The sequence below is a fragment of the Sapajus apella genome, unplaced genomic scaffold (genome assembly GCF_009761245.1).
Source record: "Sapajus apella isolate SASKATOON/1434 unplaced genomic scaffold, GSC_monkey_1.0 scaffold16, whole genome shotgun sequence".
NCBI classification, from domain to species: Eukaryota; Metazoa; Chordata; class Mammalia; order Primates; family Cebidae; genus Sapajus; species Sapajus apella.
This window is the reverse complement of record NW_022436956.1, coordinates 9,358,111-9,377,147: the sequence shown is the minus strand read 5'-3', so window position 1 is coordinate 9,377,147 and position 19,037 is coordinate 9,358,111. Positions and strand designations below refer to the sequence as shown.

Here is a 19,037-nt window from a genome sequence, read left to right as displayed (position 1 = left end):
AACGGGCAGGGGGCGTAAAGCGCTGTGGGGAGTCCGGGGAGCTCCCGCCTGGAGTGCTGTGTGCGCGGCAGGACGCGGGCGGGGGCGCTCTCCACTCAGGGCGGAGGCTGCAGCCTCACGCAACCGGCTCAGCAGGGACCAGACGCCCACGCCGAGCGCGGACCTGGGGCGGGCACACCAAAACCGCGCGCAGCAACACAGCACTGCCCTCCTCCGGCCGCGCCCAGGCCGCCAGCTCTCCACGCCCCCTTCACACCCCGTCCACGCCCCCTGTGTCCCTCCACGCCCCCTGTGTCACTCAGCGTCCCCTCTACCCCAGCTCCGCACCCCCTCCGCCCTCCGGAGCGCCTCACCCCTCCCTCCAGCGCCTGCGCGCCGCACCGCGGGGGTCGCCGGCGCGGACGCCTGCCCCCTGAGGAAGCCCATTGGCCAGCGGACGGGGCCGGCACCGCCTCGCGCCTGTGGTAAAAGCACGTGCTGGGGGCGGGAGCAGCGATCGCAGCCATGGCGTCGTTACTGTGGGGAGGAGACGCGGGGGCGGCGGAGAGCGAGCGGCTGAACAGCCACGTAACCGCCACCAAGCCGGGGGGCACAGCCGCGGGGGTGGAGCGCCCACTCGCAGAGGGAGATTAGTTGGGAGGGGAGGGAGAGCCCGCGAGCGTTCGAAGTGGGGTGTTCAGATGCTGGAGGGGAGATGTGGGAAGGGTTTGGAAGAGGGCCACAGAAGGAGACCCCGTCCCCACCCACACGAGAGGCAAGACCTTTGGTTGGAAAGGGCAAAATGAAGACCCCGGGAAATCCAGGGTGGGAACGCAGCTGGTGGTCCCAGTTAGACCCTGAGTTTTCTACTCTGCCTATTTGATCATTAAGCCTCAGCTCGCTTCCATCCATCTGCCAGTGCACTTTCCTAGCCACTCTGCCCTGGTTGGCGCTGTGAACCCCAAGTACTGCCCATCTCTAAACTAGAGGCCTAGGAAAGAGAAACTTCATGTACAGGGAATACAGAAAATCAGAAAATCTCCAATTTTAGGGTAATGCATACAGGAGACCCAACTCCGAAAGGAATCTGCTGCTACCTAATATTGCAAAGGAAACAGTACCCCAGTTTCCTTCCCTGAATCCCGTCCAGCCCCTGTGGTAGGGAAGCACTGGGCTGCTAGAGGGCTTGCATCTTAATATTGGTTGAAATTTGTTTCTCTCAATAGTTTTCAAACCTCAACCACCCCCGGAAGAACCTTCGGGGTATCAAGAGTACTACAATCCAAAACATAGGTGAGTGCTGTTAGGGCAAAGCAGAGTGGCCTCAATGAATTAAAAATTATTGCTTTGCTTTTATCACATCCCTGCCAAGTGAAATACCCTTCTTCTTCAGTGGAACATTCAACACTCTCCATTACCTTCCCCATCATTTTACCCACTCCTCCATGAAATGACTGTTCTTGCCAGTAGACACTGAAGAGTCAGGAAGAAAAAAATTGAATCATATGCTTTACATTTCTGCTCATCGTTTGTCTTTACATGTACTGTTTCTCTTCCATCCTTTCCAGATGGTTCTATTAATAACATCGAAGAAGATGATGAAGATGATGTAGGTAGGAGATAAATTTATTTGCATGTATCTGTTAGCATTCTTTTTCCATTTATAACTTCAATAGTGTGAGTGAATAATATAATCTCAATTGGAGAAGGCCTGTCTTTGCTTCTATTTTCTTATAGTGACTATCAGGAGACACACTAAATTATAAGTAGGTTGTATTTATTTAAAGGAAGTTGAAATGGAATATGCAGGGATTTATTGGGTTAAGAATTTCCAGCTGTCAAGAATTTGCTTTCATGGAGGTGGAATTAGGCTACTTTGAAGTTAGAGGATGGTGAGTACCAGTGCATAAGAAACTGAATCCTCATAAAGAAGGGATTCTCAGTGCTATCTCATTCTTTCTGGAACCTTCTTCTAGAGGAAAGATGAGCATAGGTGCGATTGCTTGGCATACAACCACTGAAAGAAAAAGAGCAGCTTATTTGATGTCATTCAGGAAGCTTGATGTCCTCTTTTTTATTTTTGCTTTTCTAGTGGATTTGGCAGCCAATTCACTCTTAAACAAGTTAATCCGTCAATCCTTAGTAGAATCCAGTCACCATGTGGAAGTTTTACAGAAGGATCCCAGCTCTCCACTTTACTCAGTAAAAACATTTGAAGAGCTGCGGCTGTGAGTATTTTTACTCTTTTAGTATGGGAAAAATGCTGAAAGGCACAGAACAAACGAATCTGCTTATAATAAAAACAATCTGGCTCTCCTCTTTGTTTTCTGATATTAATATTTTGTTTTTGTTTTTTGAGACAGAGTCTCACTCTGTCATCCAGGCTGGAATGCAGTGGCACGATCTCGGCTCACTGCACCTACGCCTTGCAAGTTCAAACAATTCTCCTGCCTCAGCCTCCCGAGTAGCTGGGACTATAGGCCTGTGCCACCACGCCCAGTTAATTTTTGTTTTAATATTCAGTATTAAAGTGAGATTTGTATGTTTTTCATGCAATCAAAATATAGCTCAGGCCGGACACGGTGGCCCATGCCTATAATCTCAACAATTTGGGAGGCCTAGGAGGGCAGATCACCTGAGGTCAGGAGTTTGAGACCAGCCTGGCAGACATGGAGAAACCCCGTCTCTACAAAAATATTAAAAATTAGCCAGGCTGGTGGCGCCAGCCTGTGATCCCAGCTATTCAGGAGGCTGACACAAGAGACTCACTTGAACCTAGGAGACAGAGGTTGCAGTGAGCCGAGATCACACCATTGCATTCCAGCCTGGGTAAAGGAGTGAGACTCCGTCTCAAAAAAGTGTGTGTGTGTGTATCTTTTTTAAAGGTGTTCTAAAGAAGAACATTAGGATATCCAAGTTGCCTGGTAAATTGTGAACATTTTTGATAAGATACTTTCCTCCTGCAGTGCTCAGGGGTTAGATAGCTAAGCTAGGCACAGCTAGGTTGCCACTCTCCGTATCAGAACCCAGATTCTGATGACCCAGACATCCCCTCCACCAACTGTAGATAAATTACAAGCTTTTACTTTCCTGATTATATTTTGTTTCAAATAATATTAAACTGAATAACTTTCCCAAATGGGTTTGCATTCCCTAGGGATTTATCATTTGACGCTTTAAAAAAAAAGGTATTTTAACAGAAAGAAAAGTACTGAAACCTACTTATGTAAAGAGTAAAAATCCAAAATCCTATCGCCCAGACATTTTCTAAATAGTAGAAGAAGCCTACCCATGATTTAAGATGGGCTGCCAGTCATCTACCAATTAAACACATAGAAATGTGCATGTTATTAAAGGTAGAGGTGTTCTAGCCCACTTGCTTTATCCTCATTCTGTCATTTTTCTTAAGAACCTCAGGAAAGCTGCATTTTAAAATATTGCCTCAGAAGGATAAAATAATATTGTGTCTTCTACTCTTAGAAAGAACTGATAGAAGAATTGCCTAAATAAAAATTTGTCTTCTCTGAAAATTACTGTTAAAAAATCAATATCATTTGTGAAAAGGAACTAAACAGTAAATGTCACTTAGTTTTCTGCTTAGGCAGAAAATATAACTCTTGGCAAACAGATGTATTCTTTTTATCGGATGAGGTTTTCCTATTTTGCTTTGTTCAACAGAAGTTTCAGCTTAAGGCCTTTACCACTGTCCTTCACCTAGGCTTATGGCATAGCTTATCATTTTAGTGGTCCACCTCTGCAGGCATGATTGTTTATGTTTGGAAGTTGAGGTATGAATGATATATTTTAGAAATGCACTTTTCAGGTCTGTATTTCTGATGCTACTGACCAACTATAATAAGCTGTGTTTGATTTTTTTTTTTTTTTTTTTTTACCAGAAAGGAAGAGTTACTAAAAGGAGTCTATGCAATGGGCTTTAATAGGCCATCCAAAATCCAAGAGATGGCTCTCCCTATGATGCTGGCACATCCGTGAGTTTCCAGGGTAGTGGTATTCTAACTTGGTTATATTTAGTTTCTTATTTTCAGTTTATGTCCACACTCTTGTATTCAGTTTATGCCCAGTGGTCTTCTCTTTTCTACAGACCCCAGAACCTCATAGCACAGAGCCAGTCTGGAACAGGAAAGACAGCTGCATTTATATTGGCAATGTTAAGCAGAGTTAATGCCTTGGAATTGTTCCCACAGGTAAGAGAAGGCTGAGAGAGACTGGGAATGCTTGCAGTGCCAGTGCAATTCTAGTAACAGGCGATGTTCCTGGGCAATGAAGTGGTTACTACCGTGATATGACAATATTTAGAAAAGACATGTTTTCATGAAATCATAGAGCATTGGGCAGCAGTATGGGACAGTGATGGAGAGGACAAGCTTTATAGTCTGGTTTCAATCCTAGCCTCCCCACTTACTTACTGAATGTCTTAGGCAAGTTAGTAAATCTGAGTCTGTTAATCTTTGTCTGTAAAGATAGCATCTGTAAAGGAATGTATTATAGTTGGTCTGTTCACCCTTAAATCCTGATACCTAGCACAGTGCCTGACATGTAGAAACCACTCATTAAATATTGAATAAAGTCATGTGGATTTAATAATTCACATTTTTAGAACAGTCCCTGGCATAAATTAAGCATGCAATAATTATAGGCATCCAGTTACAGTACCAGAAGATCATGCAGTCCACCTCACTTTGGCAGAGGAGGCTGATGCTTGGAGAGGGAAGTGTCTTTCTAGAGGTCCCCAGAGAGTGACCGAGTCAAGACTGGCACTGGCACCCGGTTTACCACTCTCCTAGTGAAGTTTCCATTCATGAAAAGTATCTGGTCATCTCTCCCTGTTTGCTTGACAAGCTGAGTACCTGTATCCATTAAGTGCTATGGGGAACACCAGGGTTCTCTCAGTAAGCTTCCACTCTGATCAGCCAGGTCAGGTCAGCGTAGATCAGGCATAGGAAATCTTGTGCATTTTATACAAGTTCAGTGAAATTTATGTTTAGGGTTTGATATTATCAGTAAAAACTATGTAGGATAAGTTATGCTTGAGCACATTTTGAAAAATGTGGGTGAAAGGTATTTTTAGCAGTTTGTCTATGTTTTTCTATCACAGATTCCTAATTGACACATATAGGTGCATTAGATATCACCATTTTTTTTCCATCAGCATCTTTTTTCATCAGCAACTGCCATTTTTATGGAGTATAGAATAACAGTTTGGGGGAATATTATTCTGCCTATTATGTTATGTTATATATATCATATTATATAGATATAGGTAATATAAATAGACTGGATCAAGGAGGGAGTGTTCCCGAAATAGGGAAACTTTTTTTTTTTTGGACACAGAGTCTCACTTTGTCACTCACGTTGGAGTGCTGTGGCGCAATCTTGGCTCACTGTGACCTGTGCCTCCTGGGTTCAAGCAACTCTCCTGCCTCAGCCTCTTGAGTAGCTGGAATTACAGGCACCCACCATCACACCTGGCTAATTTTTTTTTTTTTTTTGTAGATATGGGATTTTGCCATTTTGGCTAGGCTGGCCTCAACTCCTGACTTCAGGTGATCTATCCACCTCAGCCTCCCAAAGTGCTGGGATTACAGGTGTGAGCCACCACGCCCAGCCTCAGAAATAGGCAGACTTTTAATAGCAAACAAGAGGCTATGGGATATAACTCAAACTGTAGTTAGCCTTGCATTCATTGATTCCCAGCTTCCCTACATCCCATTCTTCATCACATGCCTCCCCCACCTCAAAAAGGGTGACTAGTAATTTGTGTTTCTGAATAACCCTTTAGAGAGGAATATGTAAAAGGTAGCTGTTTCTCTATCCCTTGGCCCCTTCCCCTTCTCATACTCAGCATTCGCCTCAAATCTGTCAACTATTAAACTGTGTCCAATTAAAATTTTTTTTTTTTTTTAAGAGATGGGGGTTTCACAGTGTTGATCAGGCTGGTCTCGAACTCCTGATCACAAGTGATCCACCTGCCTCAGCCTCCACAGGATTACAGTGCTGGGATTACAGGCATGAGCCACCGTGCCTGACCAAATTAAAAATACTTCATTCAACTCAAACCTTCAGTTTCCTTTCTGTGCCTCTCCCTGTACAAATTTTTATTGTAGTTGAAATTTGAAAGATGCCTGTAAGAACCTTTCTCCTCCCCTCTTCTCTCTCTATACCACAGTGCCTCTGCCTAGCTCCTACTTATGAATTGGCTCTGCAAACTGGCCGTGTGGTTGAGCAGATGGGAAAATTCTGTGTGGATGTTCAAGTGATGTATGCCATTCGAGGGAATCGAAGTATGTACTAGTAAGCCAGTCCTGGCTGATTTTTCAAATCCTGGTTTTACCACTAATAAGCATTTTATGTAACTTCTCTGCATTCTCATCTCTAAATGGGAGAAATAATAGCACTCATGTCATAGAGCTGTTAGTAGAATTGAGTTGATGTAGGTCAAGTGTTGTGCACAACGCCTGGCACGTAGTAAGGACCCACTAAATGTTAGCCATATCATTTCCACATCCTGCAAGAGGATGCCTTTGTATAGTCCTTACTTCGAGACTTGGTTGGTTTGTGCAGGACGGCTTCAATTTTTGGATTTTTCATTAAAATATTATAAGCTTATAATGGGGGAAAACTTTAAAAGACAAAAGATTAGGTAAAAGTGAAAGTTGTCCTTCATTGCCTTCCAAAAACATAATCCCAAAGATTACATAGTAAACAGGCAAGCCTTTTTTTTTTTCTTTTTGCTTTTTTTTTTGTTTTGAACTCATAAAAGCACATACAAATGGCCCATATTTGTATTTGTTTTCATTGAGTGTTTAGAAAAATGGGAGCACTTTTTACTGTTTATTCTTTTGACTAGCTGCACAGTAGTTCATGATTTATTTAATGTAACCTGATGGGCATTTTGGTGGTTTTCTCTTTGGGGAGGTGCCATTTTTCACAGTTGTACCAGTATTTCTGTAGGGTAGTGGAATTGCTACAGTGTGGCTTTTTAAATGACTGTCAAGCGAAATCAAATGGCACTGTTATTACCATAAGCATAGAAAGAAATTTATCCTAAAAATTCTGCAGAATCAAAAACCACAGTGACCCTCAGGGTTTGCACTTGGAAAATTATTACAATCTATATTTTTGCTTATCAGCTTTATGTTGCACTGCCCTGAACTGTGACCTGTTGGAGTTGTTTGCATCTCAAGGAGTGCTTAAAACTCTTTTCTCCCCAGTTCTCAGAGGCACCGACATCACTAAACAGATTGTAATTGGCACTCCTGGGACTGTCCTAGATTGGTGTTTTAAACGAAAATTGATTGATTTGACTAAGATTCGTGTGTTTGTACTGGATGAAGCAGATGTGATGATTGATACCCAAGGATTTTCAGATCATAGTATTCGTATTCAAAGGTAATCTTCAGTCTTCCTCTCTTCCTCAGCTTGCTGTCCAGATGGGGAATTTCATTTGTTTACTCCTCCTTTTTATCTTTATTGCTTAACTCCTCACCACCTTCACCTCTAAAACAAATTTGGGTTTTCATTATTTTCACTGGTTCAAAGATCCCTCAGCTGCCACAGTTTTTCAGCTTCTTCAGTTTATAATCTTGCCTGAGTGCTTTACTTTTGCAACACAGATTACAGATGAAATCTATTTCTATATATTGCCTCTGCACCAAATTTGCCAATAATGTTCTGTATTTTGGCCAGAATTCTAAAGATGATCTGTTAAAGCCTGGTGAAGATATTGTGAGGATACAATGGATAATTAAAATAGAGTAGAGGACCCAGTAATATGGGATCAGGAGACTGATGGTCTAGTCCTGACTCTCCCTCTAACTTATAAAAAGCCATGTCGTTTTCCTAGGCCTCTCTATCAGGATCACCTGAGGGGTTTAAAACTACAGATTACTGGACCCAACCTCAGACTTACTGAATCAGTTTCTGTGAGTGGATCTACCAATCTGTATCATGTATTTTTAAATGACATATTATATACTCAATGTTAAATTCAATTAGTATTGAAAGACTTGTAATGAAAAATATTAAACCATTGCTCCAACCTGAAGAAAATACTTCTCTGATATTAACCTTTATACCTTTAAATAATATTTTCATACTGCTATTTCCTGATGTATAGTCATTGTCAACTGATTTCCCACTATAGGAAGTGGGACTTGAGTTCTTTGAAAACACCGCCCCATTCTACCTTTCCTATTCCCCATCACCTCTCTGTAATTATGTCATGAGTTAGGTTACATTAACTGTCAGTATTGATATCATGTGACAGGATAAGTATTGTTCACTGCTGAGCCAAACAGTGTATTATTATAATTACAGTTGTTCCTCTGCATTCATGGGGGATTGGTTCCAGGACCCCCTGCACACAACCAAAACCTGTGGATGTGCAAGTCCCTGATGTAAAATGTTGTAGTATTTGCATATAACCTATACACATCCTCTTGTATGCTTTAAATCATTTCTAGATTATTTATAATGACAAGAAAAAGGCCCATATACATTTAGTACAAACACAGTATTTTGCCAAATATTTTTGACCGTTGGTTGAATCCACACATGTGGAGCCGGCAGATACAGAACCCACTAATATAAAGGGCCGTTTTTCTTGTAAAGCTTTCTTTTCTAGAAGTAATCATTGCTTTTTTTTTCATTTAGATAGTGTCATTGTGTAAGGATCTTTAATTTTTTCCTGGCTATTCTATCATATGTGTCCTATGTCTGTGTTATCTCCACATCGTAAAATAAAATTTTAAAATCCATCCATTTCTCCTTTTTCCTGACAATATTTTAAGCTCCCTCTCTCCAGCTTCATTCTGGTAGATTTGCTTTACAGCTGTCATCATGGGTCTTTCCTTTGCTCACTTAAGTTTTGAATTTACTATATCTTGGGTCGTTTTTCTTGGAATACATCCTCAGAATGCTGGAGTATATTTTCTAATACCTTCTTGAAAAATAATATAAAAGAAGTTCATTTTTCAGCGATTGCATGTCTGAAAATGTTCTTATTATACCTGTAAATTTGATCTTTTGGTTAATAGTTTGCCCAGATAGGAATCCTATGTCATTCTCCCTCTAAATTCAGAGAAATGTTGAAAACAGAAAAGTTTTTTAAAAAGCTTTAATATATAATTAATATCCTCAGCTTCCAGTGTTGTTATTGAAAAGTTTAATGTCACCCTGATATCCAAGCTTTTGTTTATGACCTTTTTTTTCTCGATAAAAGCCTTTGAGGTCTTCTTTCTTTATGGTATTCTGAAACTTTTCAATGACATACTTTGGTTCAGGTCTTTTTTCATTTATCATGTTAGACCCATACTGCACCCTTTCATTCTCAAAACTTGGGCCTGCCAGTTCTGGGAAAATTTCTTAAGTTATCTCTTTCCCTAGAGTGACCAAGTTTTTAGAGAGCCCCTCTGGGACACAGTCATAACAGTTCAAAAAAAATAATTACATAAAATAGAAGAAATAATCATACACATGTGTTACTTTGTTATGCATGTCCTTCCTTTTTGTTTGCTATAGCCTCTTTGACAGCAGAATATTCCTCATATGTGGTGATACTTTGCTAGCTTTCCATGATCTAGGGCAAGAAGCTAAAATTCCAATGGACAGCTCTGTGTGCATGGCTGGGGCCGTAACTTGGGGAGCCCTACTGTATGATGATTGTCATCTGGAGGTCTTTAGGACTATGTAATGTCTCTGCTCTCTTTTCTCGGGGATAGACCCTTGGTTGCTGACACCCTGGGAGCCAGGGGAACAGGATGAGAGGGCCCTCCCATTCATTATGCATATTTTCACTTGATCTCCTCAGCCATGTTTTGCCCCCACTTTTTACTAAGACTGATATCCCCAAGTCTGGAATTTCTGCACGGAATAAACATCTAATCTGCTTCTACAGGCTTAGCTGCTTAAAGTAAGGGGATCCACCTGCTCCTTATACATATTTTCTGCCAGTCTTCCTGTTTAAAATAATTTTGAGTAGAGATCAAAAGAAGTTTCCTTCTTTTCATCTTCTTACCAATAAGTTGATTTGTTTTATATAACAGCAAATAAAAAATTCAAAATTCCAGGAAATACTTAGTAGTGAAAAGGGGCTTTTTTGTTTTTTGTTTTTGAAATGGAGTCTCATTCTGTCCCGCAAGCTAGAGCACAGTGGAACCACCTTGGCTCACTGTAACCTTTGCCTCCTGGGTTCAAGCAATTCTTCTTCCTCAGCCTCAAAAGTAGCTGTAGCTGGGATTACAGGCACACGCCACCACACCCGACTAATTTTTCTACTTTTAGTAAAGATGGGGTTTCTCCATATTGGCCAGTTTGTTTATGACCAAAAAATGGTCATAAACAAAAGCTTGGAGATCAGGATGGCATTAAGTTTGAGGTCAGGTCTCAAATGATCTGCCTGCCATAGCCTCCCAAAGTGCTGGGATTACAGGTATGAGCCACCACACCTGGCCCCAAAAAGGGCTTTCTGAGAAAGTCCCTTTTATTTTATACTCAAGAGAATATTAAGCAATAATTAGAGCATTTATGTTGGTTGTTCAGCCCTGCATTGTTAAAGTTTTCCTTCCTTAAAACAGGTTAAACCAGTGACGTCCAACAGAAACTTAATACAAGCCACATGTATAATTTAAAATTTTTTAATAGCCACATTCAGAAAGAAAGAGATGAAGTTAATAAATATATATTATTTAACCCATTGTATCAAAATATCCTTTCAACAAGTAATCAGTATAAAAATTATTAAAATTTTTTAAAAATCAAAATAAATAAAAATTATTAATGAAATATTTCACATTCTTTTTTCATACTAAGTCTTCAAAATCCAGTGTGTTCTACAGAACAGCCCATGGTTTTCTTTCTTTGTGTAATTTGTATAAATTTTTTCTTTGGAGTAAAATAGTCCAAGCTTTAGGATATGAGTCCTTGTGCCATCTTTCCCAGATACAGGATTGTGACCCAGCAGGTGGCCAAGAGGCGCTAGCATGTGGAATGCAAAGTTTTCCTCATGTTTTCTAACGTGCGCCCTGTTTTCAGCTTTTTTCTTCTGATTCTGTGGTTCCTGGAGCTTGCAGGTCCTAGATCTCTCGGTGGTCTGAGGGAACAGTTAGTTGCATTTTCATCAGCACTCTGTTCTGCAATGCTCATGGTGTAGCTTCATCTGCTTTCTCATTTACCACCCCTCTGTCTTCCAAAAATGTACTCAGATAACTTATCCACTAGTTTCTCCTTTACTGTTCTCCATGTTTTTCGTGAATTAATCTCTTTTTATCTCTTTATGATCACATCAGTGGGATATGGGCAACTGAGAAGATAACACATGTAGACAGTCTAACATCATTGACCATAGGTCTGCCGGATTGTTGTTTGATGATCGAGACCCCAGTTTTAAAATTGAGTTTGAGAATCACTGGACTATATGATCTCTTTCACTCCCTTTTGGTACTAACAGTTTATTCTTTGAAGTGCTCTGTCTCCCTCTCAAAAGAGCTGATTTCCCTCTGGTGTCTCTCATTTATTTTGTTTTAAAAAGTTGACTTTTTATTGGTGTATGAAACATATACAGAAATACATTAATCCTAAGTGTACCACTGAGTGAATTATCACAAGAAGCCATGCTCTTATAACAGCAGCCCAGATGAAGGAATAAAATTTTATCAGCACTCTAGAATTTTCTTAATAACCCCTTTCTGGTCACTGGTCCCGCTCTTTTCCCAAAGATTAACCTCTATTCTAACTGCTAACTCCACAAATTGATTTTGCCTGTTTTTTAACTTTATGCAAATAAGCCCTGAATTCGTTCTGGGTTCTGAATGGGTACATTTTAGTCACTATACTTTCCCCTGTTGTTCCCCTTTAATTTGTATTTAGTTCTTCCTATTCTGAATACAGTTAAATTTGGCTGTTCTTTCCCTCCCAAGATACATAACACCTGCCATCAAATAACTGTCTCTGTTTCCTTCATCTTTGTCTACCTTTGTGTGAGATTATAACTGTAAAAAGCATCTACGCTACCCCTCTTGTGACTGCACGCGTCTGCCTCGCCTAAGGAAGAAATTGGCATGAGAAACCTCAGACCCTCTGCAATATATACCTAAACTTTGCTCTGAGCTCCACATTCTGTTTATATACTTTTCCAAATTCTTGATGGCAAGGAGGGGCAGGACCTTGGCTATCTGCCTGGAGATATAGCTGGTCATTGCAGGCAGCACCTCACATGGAACAGGGGTGCACACAGCAGCTGATGGCAGTGGCATGAAGTGCTTGAAGAAGAGTGACAGGGTGACACTTGGGTGATAGCCTTCTCTCCTCTCTCACAGAGCTCTACCCCCCGAGTGCCAGATGCTCCTCTTTTCAGCAACCTTTGAAGACTCTGTGTGGCGCTTTGCTGAGCGAATCATCCCTGACCCTAATGTTATCAAGTTACGCAAGGAGGAGCTTACCCTGAACAACATCCGGCAATATTACGTGTTATGTGAGCACAGGAAAGACAAATACCAAGCTCTGTGCAACATTTATGGCAGCATCACCATTGGTCAGGCCATCATCTTCTGCCAGGTACACTCTGTGGATGTGTCTTCATTGTGCCCAGATATCCCCACAGGTAGAGGTAGGGAGACATAATAAGTGCCCTAAAGCCAGGCACCATGTTCAGCACTTTTTGTCTGTCTCCAGTTTAATCTTCAGAACAGCTCTGAATAGAAATTACCTGTATTTTATGGGTGAAACATAGAAAGGTTAAGTAATGGAATAGGATCTTCAAAATGATGTTAAACACAGTGCCTTCTTCTTTTAGAGGGACTCCTTCTAACACTTCCCCATTTCAATTTATGTTTATTGTAGCTTTTGCAGATACCCTTTATCAGAGGTTAAGGATGTTACGCACTATTAACAGCACCCCATTTTTATGTTTGTTTTTTGCTTTCTGACATTTCATGTTCATGTGTTTTATTTTCTCACTACCAAGTAAACTCTAAGCTTCATGAGAGCAGGGCCTACTCTGTCTTATTCACTCCCATATCCACTGCGCTAGACCAGCACCTGTCTGACACATGGATAGTACCAAAAACACTTGTAGAACAAAAGAAAGCTCAGCTCTGCCGCTGGCTAGCCATGCAACCTTGGGCAAGTTACATACATTTTTAAGCTTTGGGAGTTTTGTCTATTTTTAATTATCATTATTATTTTTTTTTTTTTTGAGACAGAGTCTCACTCTGTTACCCAGGGTAGAGTGCAATGGCACAATCTCGGCTGACTGCAACCTCTGCCTGCCAGGTTCAACCAATTCTCCTGCCTCAGCTTCCCAAGTAGCTGGGATTGCACCACACCTGGATAATTTTTGTATTTTTTTTAGTAGAGATGGGGTTTTACCATGCTGACGAGGCTAGTCTCGAACTGACCTCAGGCGATCCACCCACCTCGGCCTCCCAAAGTGCTGGGATTACAGGCATGAGCCACCGCACCCGGCCTGTTTTAATTTTTTAATGAAATTAGGTTGCTACTTCATTAATTTGTTGTGAAACACATGACCCTCACCGTAAAGATTTAAGCCAGACACCTGGCACCTGGGAAGCAAGCACTCTTAGGGTGTCTGTTGTTGCCATTGTTAAATGTTATCATTTTGTCATGTCGTAGCACATGTGAGGTTTATGGAGCCCATTTATCTCCCTTTCATGGTTGAGAAAGCCAAAGGTCTGACTGGTTGAGAGGATGTGAGCCTTAGAAGCACAAAGGGAGGGAGGATGCCATGCCACATTTTAAGGCCCTCAAGGAATGAGGGAGAAGTGAAGCAAAACTCCTCTGCAGCCCTCTCCCATCCCCACCCTGTAAGCATAGCCAGGCTGCTTTGCTTAATCTTGGGTGCTGTGGTGGGTTTTGCTTTTTTACATAGACTCGTCGAAACGCCAAGTGGTTGACTGTGGAGATGATACAGGATGGCCACCAGGTGTCTTTGCTAAGCGGGGAGCTGACTGTGGAGCAGCGAGCTTCCATCATTCAGAGGTTTCGGGATGGGAAAGAGAAGGTTCTCATAACAACCAATGTTTGTGCTCGAGGTGTGTGTTTAAAGTCAGGTCTTGAGTTCTGATTTGCATATGATAAAATACATTCTTTTTAAGTCTACAGTTCTGTGAGTTTTGACAAACATGCAATCATGCAGCCGTCACTGTCATCAAAATACAGAGCATCTCCATCTCCCCAGTTTCCTCACACTCCTTTTCAGCCAGTCTCGCTTCCCATCCCATGGCTTCTGGCAGTTACTGATCAGATTTCTGTCTCCATATTTTTGGAGACCCAGAATCAAATGCTACTGTATATAGCCTTTGTGTAACTTCTTCCACATAACATAATGCTCATAATGATACTAATCAATTTCAGTAGTATTGTTACATGCATCAGTAGTTCATTCCTTTTAATTGCTGATGATATTCCATTGATAGTTCATCTGTTCACTAGTTGATGGACATTTGGATTGCTTTTAGTTTGGGGCTATGTTTAACAAGGCAGTAATAAAAATTCATGTGTAGGTCTTTATTTAGAGATACGCTTTCATTTATCTTGAGTAAATAAGTAGGAGTAGGGTTGTTGGGTCCTATGATAAGTGTACGTTTAACTTTATAAGAAGCTGTAAAACTCTTCCAGTTGCTCTGCATTCTTGCCAGCAATTGCTACTGTTACTCTTAATTTTAACCATTCTGTGGATGTATACTGGGATCTCCTTGTAATTTTAAGTTGCATTTCCCTGATAATTAATGATGCTGAGCATCTCTGGAGTTTTTAATTTTTAAAGTATTGACTGCTAGTAAAAAAGAAAAAAAATCCTTTGTTTTTTCAAGAGAAGGATGGACCTTCCTACTTTTTTCATCTCTCCTAAATCATTGCTTGGTCCTCATATTCAAACCACATTTTCTAGTTCATTCTTACTTTAGCAAACAGAACTGAGAACCTCCCATGCTAGGAGCGGATGATGAGTTCTGCTTTTGGGAAGGGTATCCTGAAATAGGATGAGGTCCCTACCCCTTAGGAGCTCACCGCCTAAACTCTCACCTCTCTAGACTGGTACTATTCAATAGAACTTTCTGCAGTGATGGAAATGTTCTGTTCTGTGCTCTTCAGTTAGTAGTCACTAGCCATGTCATCTCTTGAGCACTTGAAATGTGTTTAGTGTGATTGAAGAACTGAATTTTTCCACTAGGCATATTGACTCTTGAGTACTTGAAATGTTGCTACCGTGATCGGGGAACTGAATTTTTAATTTTAACTAATTTAAATATAGCTACATGGTGCTGATGTTTACCATATTGGACAGCATAACTCTAGACCCTAGAGGAAGGAAGGCACAGAGAGCTCCAGGTCAAGGCACAGTGTGAGGAGCACAAGGATCCTAACCCAGACAGCTTGTTAGTGTTGAGAAGGAAGGCACACTGGGGAGGGGAAATGTAGAAGTCTTCCAAGGCAACCTTTGATCTGAAAGGTTTTGCAGGGGCGGGTGCCATGACTCACACCTGTAATCCCAGCACTTTGGAAGGCCAAGGCAGGTGGATTGCTTGAGGTCAGGAGTTCAAGACCAGCCTGACCAACATGGTGAAACGCTGTCTCTATTAAAAATTTAAAAAATCAGCTGGGCATAGTGGTGGGCACCAGTAATCCCAGCTACTTGGGAGGCTGAGACGGGAGAATCGCATGAACCCGGAAGGCAGAGGTTGCAGTGAGCTAAGATCATGCCACTGCACTCCAGTCTGAGTGACAGAGCAAGACCCTGTCTCAAAGAAAAAAAAAAAAAAGGTTTTTGCAGGAAGGGTAGCTGTTCAATTGAATGAGAATTTACATTTGTTCAAGAAGTGTTCAGATCTTAACTGGAGTGTTGTATTTGTGAGTCAGGGGAGGAAGAGACGAGACTTTAGGTGGTTTGAGGTCTTGAACTGTTTATACTTTTCCTGTACAATTTGGGCAGAGGGTTTTGAGCACAAGTGTGCTGGACATTGCTGTGGTGACCATCGTAGGAGAGATGAGAGGAGTTCGGGGAGAGAGTGGTGAGAAACCAGTCTGGAAGTTGTTGTGACCATTGAGGCGAGGGCTTAAAAAGACCTGACTGGAACAGTAGCCATAAAATGGAGCTCAGCCGGAGTCCCATGATGGGTAAGGGGGAGTGAGACTACTCCCTCATCCTCTACGGGGCCTGCTGGGGACTTAGCACAGGAGGAGCAGAGACGAGAGGGTGGCTCTGTGAGCTTGGTGAGGGCACCTCTCCACCATACATACACACACGCACACATGCACGCATGCACGCGTGAGCCTTGTGCATATTTATGCTTCTGTAGCATTCTCTATGGAAACTCTTACCTAACATCATAGACATCACAGCAGGCAAGCAAACTTCCTGACCAAAGTACCTGTCTCAATTACATAAGCCCAGTTTGGATTTCTGAATTTTCTCTGTGAATAAGAATTCCCTTGGCAAATGTGGTACTTGAATGGCCCATGTCCTGAGGAAAGTATTGCAGGACCCTACAGTGTTTTTCCTCTTCTAGGGATTGATGTGAAGCAGGTCACGATTGTTGTGAACTTTGATCTCCCTGTAAAACAAGGAGAGGAGCCAGACTATGAGACCTACCTCCACCGCATAGGGAGGACAGGACGCTTTGGGAAAAAAGGCCTCGCCTTCAACATGATTGAAGTGGATAAGCTGCCGTTGCTCATGAAAATCCAGGACCACTTTAGTAAGTAGCACTACCCTCACAATATGAACCACAGACCTGCCGGCCTGACAGCAATGATGTGTGCTAGAGAGCTGGAGTCCAGAGGCTCATGAAAGTAGTGGAAGCAGAAGGCACGGGCTGGAAGGCTTTTAATTCACAGGACCAGGGTTCTAATATGAGACAGATGATTAAATAATGCTTATATGGTAAATAAAATTATTTTGATCAAGTAGAATTACTATGAGCTCAGATTTATGTGTTACAGCTCATTCTGGAGTTAGAATTTCACATCTTGGGAAGGCAGAGTAGATTACAGGAGCAGATTTTCACATTTTATAAAGAAGTCCCCTAAGCAGAGTAGTAACATCCTTTAAGATTCTCTTCTGTTCTCCTCTTTTATTTATGCCTTTTCCCTCCTCTTGCCCCACCATCCCAAACAGGAAGGTCCTAAATTCTGAAGTCTGGGACCTTTCCTCCAGCCTCTCATCTAAACAAGGCAGGCTCTGATGATAGGCTGCTGGAATTCTAGACTGGCAGATTTCTCTGATGGAAACTCAAAGGGTCCCATGGCTCAACTTGTCCCGTGTCCCAAAGCCTATACATGTGGCTGGGGAGCAGGATAGAAAGAGCACCTTCCAGGACAGTAGTACTTAACCTTTGTAGAAAGCAGTAAGCACTCTAGGGAAGTGCACATAGGCAGGCACATGCCATTTGAGATTTTCACAAGTTGCAGGCTGAGTGTAGCACATCTGACCTTTCAGGGAAGTAGGTTAAGTGCCCCTGTGTTAGGCTAACTGGGGAGGACAGGACGATGATGCATTAAGGCCACTGTTGCTATGGTGAGCTCCTAAGGCCCTGGTCTCAGGAAGTGACTGTAGCAGAGGAGCCTTAGTCCCTCCCAGGCTCTCCTCAGTTCCCCTCTGACCTTCTCTGCCCCAGCGTATCTAGATATATACAGTCCATGGTCTGGTGCATTTGATGCTGTTTGAGTTGACATTGGTCAGTGATGTTGGTACCATTCCTTCCTTATGTTCCTATATCAAGGCTTTCTATACAAGGTATCACTGTCTTCAGAAATCTAGATGGAATGAAGTTTCTTTTAGGCCCTGACATAAGACTAGTTCTGTTCTCTTTTGTTCTTTTAGACAGCAGTATTAAGCAACTCAACGCTGAAGACATGGATGAAATTGAAAAGATTGACTATTGAAGAAAGAACGTTATTGTTTGTGCATTATCCTAGTTTATGTGAGAATGTCTCAGTGGGTTTTGAAGGTAATTTTTTTATGTTGAGGCTTTTTCAATGTGAAACTGTCACAGATGGCAAAACAAATGTCATGGTACTTAATTTTAAGACATGAGGTCTTTTTGAAACCAAATTGATGTGAAGCTTGTGATCATCTTGAATAAAAAAAGCAAGATTATTTCTTATTCTAATCTTTGTACAGGTGACATCTCAATGTGGGCTACTAGGGTGTTTTTGGATTTGGTTTGTGCAGTCTGAGCAGATCGTGCCTCTTGGGAGCATCTTACTGTGCCACGAGAGGGCAGTAGAGCTTCGCTGGTTTTGGAAGTTGAGCTGGTAGGAAAAAGCCATGTGTCCTCAGACCTCACTCACAGGTGCCCTTTCCAGCCATTTATGCCTTTCCCCACCCCCTGCCTGAAACTGCCCCCTGCGTACACATGCATGTTCTTCAGTGAAAGTACAGATTAAAACTTCTAAAAAGTGAAACCATTTGGAAGAAAGAGTATTATGTTTCAAGTGACATACAGAATTTCAGAACATTTTTCTATTTTGCTTCTTACTCTCTTCAAATTAGAGAAGATTTACTCCCTGATCAGTTATTTCACAGTCTCTAAAAGTGTGGCTTTATTATGGGGATTTCTGAAAAGCAGTCAGTGGAGGGTAAAAAACCCACATACCCTATTAAAGAAGTAAAATTTCAGAGAGCAATTTTTTTTTGCTTTTAAGAATTGAAAAGTATATCTGAGAATCCTGGACATTTTCCTGCAAGTCCCATTGAGATACTTTTTATTATTCATATTTCCTACTCTAAAGTGTAGTGAGCTTGAGAAAATGGGGTAAATGGAGAGTCTTCCAGAAAGCTGGAGCAGGTCTTACAGCCAGAGTCCAGATACCAGCCCTGTCACGGCACCAGACTGCACCAGTGGCTGCTGTGAATGCCCCTGTCATTGGTAGGATGCTGGTTCCTGGCATATCTATTTTGATATTCCTCTTCCATGTTACCCTGCCCATGTTTTCTCCCAGAGAGCAGGGCTCAGAAATTAATAAAAATCATCATGCGCCCTCATCCAGCAACAGATATTTATTGTGTAACCTTTATGCTA

The 19,037-nt window shown here is 41.8% G+C and overlaps 1 protein-coding gene across 3 annotated transcripts; it reads left to right on the top strand.

Annotated features, from left to right (window-relative positions):
- The first annotated feature begins 358 nt into the window (after positions 1-358).
- DDX25 (DEAD-box helicase 25) lies at positions 359-18,125 on the top strand. Of its 3 annotated transcripts, none has more exons than XM_032285026.1 (12): positions 359-464; positions 1,206-1,272; positions 1,548-1,592; positions 2,072-2,207; positions 3,876-3,968; positions 4,082-4,184; positions 6,167-6,281; positions 7,212-7,389; positions 12,315-12,552; positions 13,886-14,048; positions 16,524-16,712; positions 17,837-18,125. In XM_032285026.1, the coding sequence occupies exons 5-12, from the start codon at positions 3,907-3,909 to the stop codon at positions 17,896-17,898; spliced, it is 1,110 nt and encodes a 369-aa protein (XP_032140917.1). In that variant the 5' UTR covers positions 359-464; positions 1,206-1,272; positions 1,548-1,592; positions 2,072-2,207; positions 3,876-3,906; the 3' UTR covers positions 17,899-18,125. The 3 variants fall into 3 exon arrangements, with proteins under 3 accessions (XP_032140917.1, XP_032140916.1, XP_032140918.1); XM_032285025.1 differs by having other exon boundaries at positions 362-567; XM_032285027.1 differs by lacking the exon at positions 359-464 and adding an exon at positions 485-518.
- Positions 18,126-19,037: the final 912 nt, after the last annotated feature.